The sequence below is a fragment of the Pristis pectinata genome, chromosome 10 (assembly GCF_009764475.1).
Source record: "Pristis pectinata isolate sPriPec2 chromosome 10, sPriPec2.1.pri, whole genome shotgun sequence".
In the NCBI taxonomy this organism is placed as follows: Eukaryota; Metazoa; Chordata; class Chondrichthyes; order Rhinopristiformes; family Pristidae; genus Pristis; species Pristis pectinata.
This window is the reverse complement of record NC_067414.1, coordinates 97,425,704-97,428,101: the sequence shown is the minus strand read 5'-3', so window position 1 is coordinate 97,428,101 and position 2,398 is coordinate 97,425,704. Positions and strand designations below refer to the sequence as shown.

Genomic DNA, 2,398 nt, shown 5'->3' with positions numbered 1-2,398 from the left:
TGATTTGGATTTCATGGTAGGTTTCACAGAAACTCAAATTCTCCCTTAGATTTTTTAATGAGATACTCGTTTGAGTTTATCTTAACTTCCTCTGAGTGTGAGGATTCGGAAGGATTTAATTGAGTGTACGAGGAGTGGAAGATGGCAGCCTTCACGTGGCCCACTCTGTTAAGTGAGAAATCACGACTAATGCCATCATGGGGAGATCAGACACAAATTGTCCATCCCCCATCTGCACAACAATTCAACGGCGCTTGGGGCACGTAACAAGTCTGAAGCTTGTTCCGAATTGCTGGAATGGCTGGTGTAAACTGGGCTGTGTCAGTAATCTCCGGAGCCATGTTTGGTGTTGATTGCTGACAGAATGGTTGAATTGTGAGAGCAGGTGGATAAACTTTTATCATGGAGAGAAACGACTTCCTGTGGCGGGGAACGCTGAATATCCTTAACATTTGAGACACACAACTGGGGATGAAGCCAGGCCGGATGTTTCAGTGAAAGTCTCGGATTGTGACCGCCGTTAGTTGGACTGTGCAGCAGCTCGCCGCCCCTGTTCGGGAGGAACAAAAGGCAGCCGAGAATGGAGGCTGAGAACGTGCGAGGGGACAAAATGGCGGCGGGCGGGCGGCAGCCAGAGGGAGGCGGTTGGCCTCGCGCTGCTGCCGCGCCGAACGACCCCCTTGCCGCGCTATTGGCTGGTGTCGACGGCGCCTGGCCAATGGAGCCGCGGCGTGAGGGTCAGGTGGGCGGAGCGAGTGCATTTAGTGAGCGCGGCGGCGGGCAGAGCCGGAGTTGGGCAGTCGCCGCCGTCGAGCTAACACTTACGCAGCACCGGAGTGAGGGAAGGCAGGCAGGACGGGCACGCACACCCAAACCCAACATGACTGAGGAAGGAAAGTTATTCATCGGCGGCCTCAACTTCGAGACGGACGAGCAGGCGCTGGAGGAGGTGTTCTGCAAGTACGGGCAGATCTCCGAGGTGCGCGTCATCAAGGACCGGGACACCCACGCGTCCCGCGGCTTCGGCTTCATCACCTTCGAGAACCCGGGTGATGCCCGCGACGCCATGCAAGCGATGAACGGCAAGTCCCTGGATGGCCGTCAGATCCGGGTGGACCACGCCGAGAAGAAGTCGGGTGGGGGCGGCGGCTACGGCGGCGGAGGAAGGAGCTACGGCTACGGCCGCGGGCGAGGTGGCGGTGGCGGATACGGCGGCCGGCAGTATGACCAGAGGGACGGCTACTACCGCGGCGGCGACGGCTACTCCCGAGGCCGAGGCGGCAACAGTTATGGAGGCCGCAACGCGTACCAATGACCTGTGTGTGTGTGTGCGTGCGCACTAGGCCTTGTCCCGAGGCCCACTTCCTCCCCCTTAGTCATTCCCTGAGGGAGAGGAGGAGCGGGTAGGCGGAGGGTTCCGTCCACCAGTCCCGTATTATCCCCGTTAGATTAAGCCACTGCCCCGTCTCGCCGTGACGGGAGTGCCTCCGCCCCCCCACTCCTCTGCCCCCCCTCCCCCCCCCCCCTTTGTTCGTCGCGAAGTTTTATGGTTTAAAAGATCTTCCCAGTTTGGTAACTGAAAAGGCATTTTTTTTTACTTTGAATCAACTCGGAGGAAGCTGCTGGCGGGCGGTAGATGTGGCGCCTCTGCAGCATTGCAGCAGCCCGGCCTCTCCTGAGGGTGAAAAATTCGTCGTTCTGAGAAGCAAAAACCCCGCTTTCCGAGGCGTGCGGACTCTTTATTTTCCTTCGGGCAACTTGTTTTGATGGAAAGCTGAATACGCGTTTTGTACGAAACTTGTCTTTGCAAAAGTGAGAAATTAAAAAAAAAGGAGATTGAATTGTGGTCTGGAAAATGCTTTTGTCTGAAGGTTCAGGTGGCGGGGAGGCGGGGGAGTTTATGGCCGCTGCACAAGGTGAGGGCCCGGCCGCAGCCGCCCACCGGGATGCGGCTTGGGCGCCACGTGGAGCGGCGGTGCTGCCGGGCCCGGCCTGCGGGCGCCCCCCGCGGCCGGCTTCAGTGGCGCTGCGGCGGGGCTGCAGCACTGCTGCCCACTTGCCGAGCGGCTATTGCCCGGCGCTTCCCCCACTCCCAGGAGCAGTCCTGGATCGAGGGTCCGCTGTGCCTGCGTTTCTCCGCGCCGCTCGGATGGAGGAGAGGGGCTGGAAGCAGTGGTGGCCGTTCCGCCGTACTGCGGCTGGAGCACCTGGAATCAGGCTGGTGATCCATCCGCTTCATTGGTGCTCCCTCGCCGGCGTGTTCTCTTCCCCGCCCCCTTCTCTGCACAACGTTTTCCTTTGGAGCAGCCTGTTAAACTGCTGGCCTGCGGAAACCGTCGTGATAACATTGCCGACATTATAAGCGGCGGATAGAGCAAACTTAGTGCAAGTTGCCAAT

The 2,398-nt window shown here is 59.0% G+C and overlaps 1 protein-coding gene across 1 annotated transcript; it reads left to right on the top strand.

Annotated features, from left to right (window-relative positions):
- The first annotated feature begins 565 nt into the window (after nucleotides 1–565).
- Nucleotides 566–1,841, top strand: LOC127575369 (cold-inducible RNA-binding protein B-like). The gene has a single exon (XM_052025183.1). The coding sequence runs from the start codon at nucleotides 581–583 to the stop codon at nucleotides 1,313–1,315; it is 735 nt and encodes a 244-aa protein (XP_051881143.1). The 5' UTR covers nucleotides 566–580; the 3' UTR covers nucleotides 1,316–1,841.
- Nucleotides 1,842–2,398: the final 557 nt, after the last annotated feature.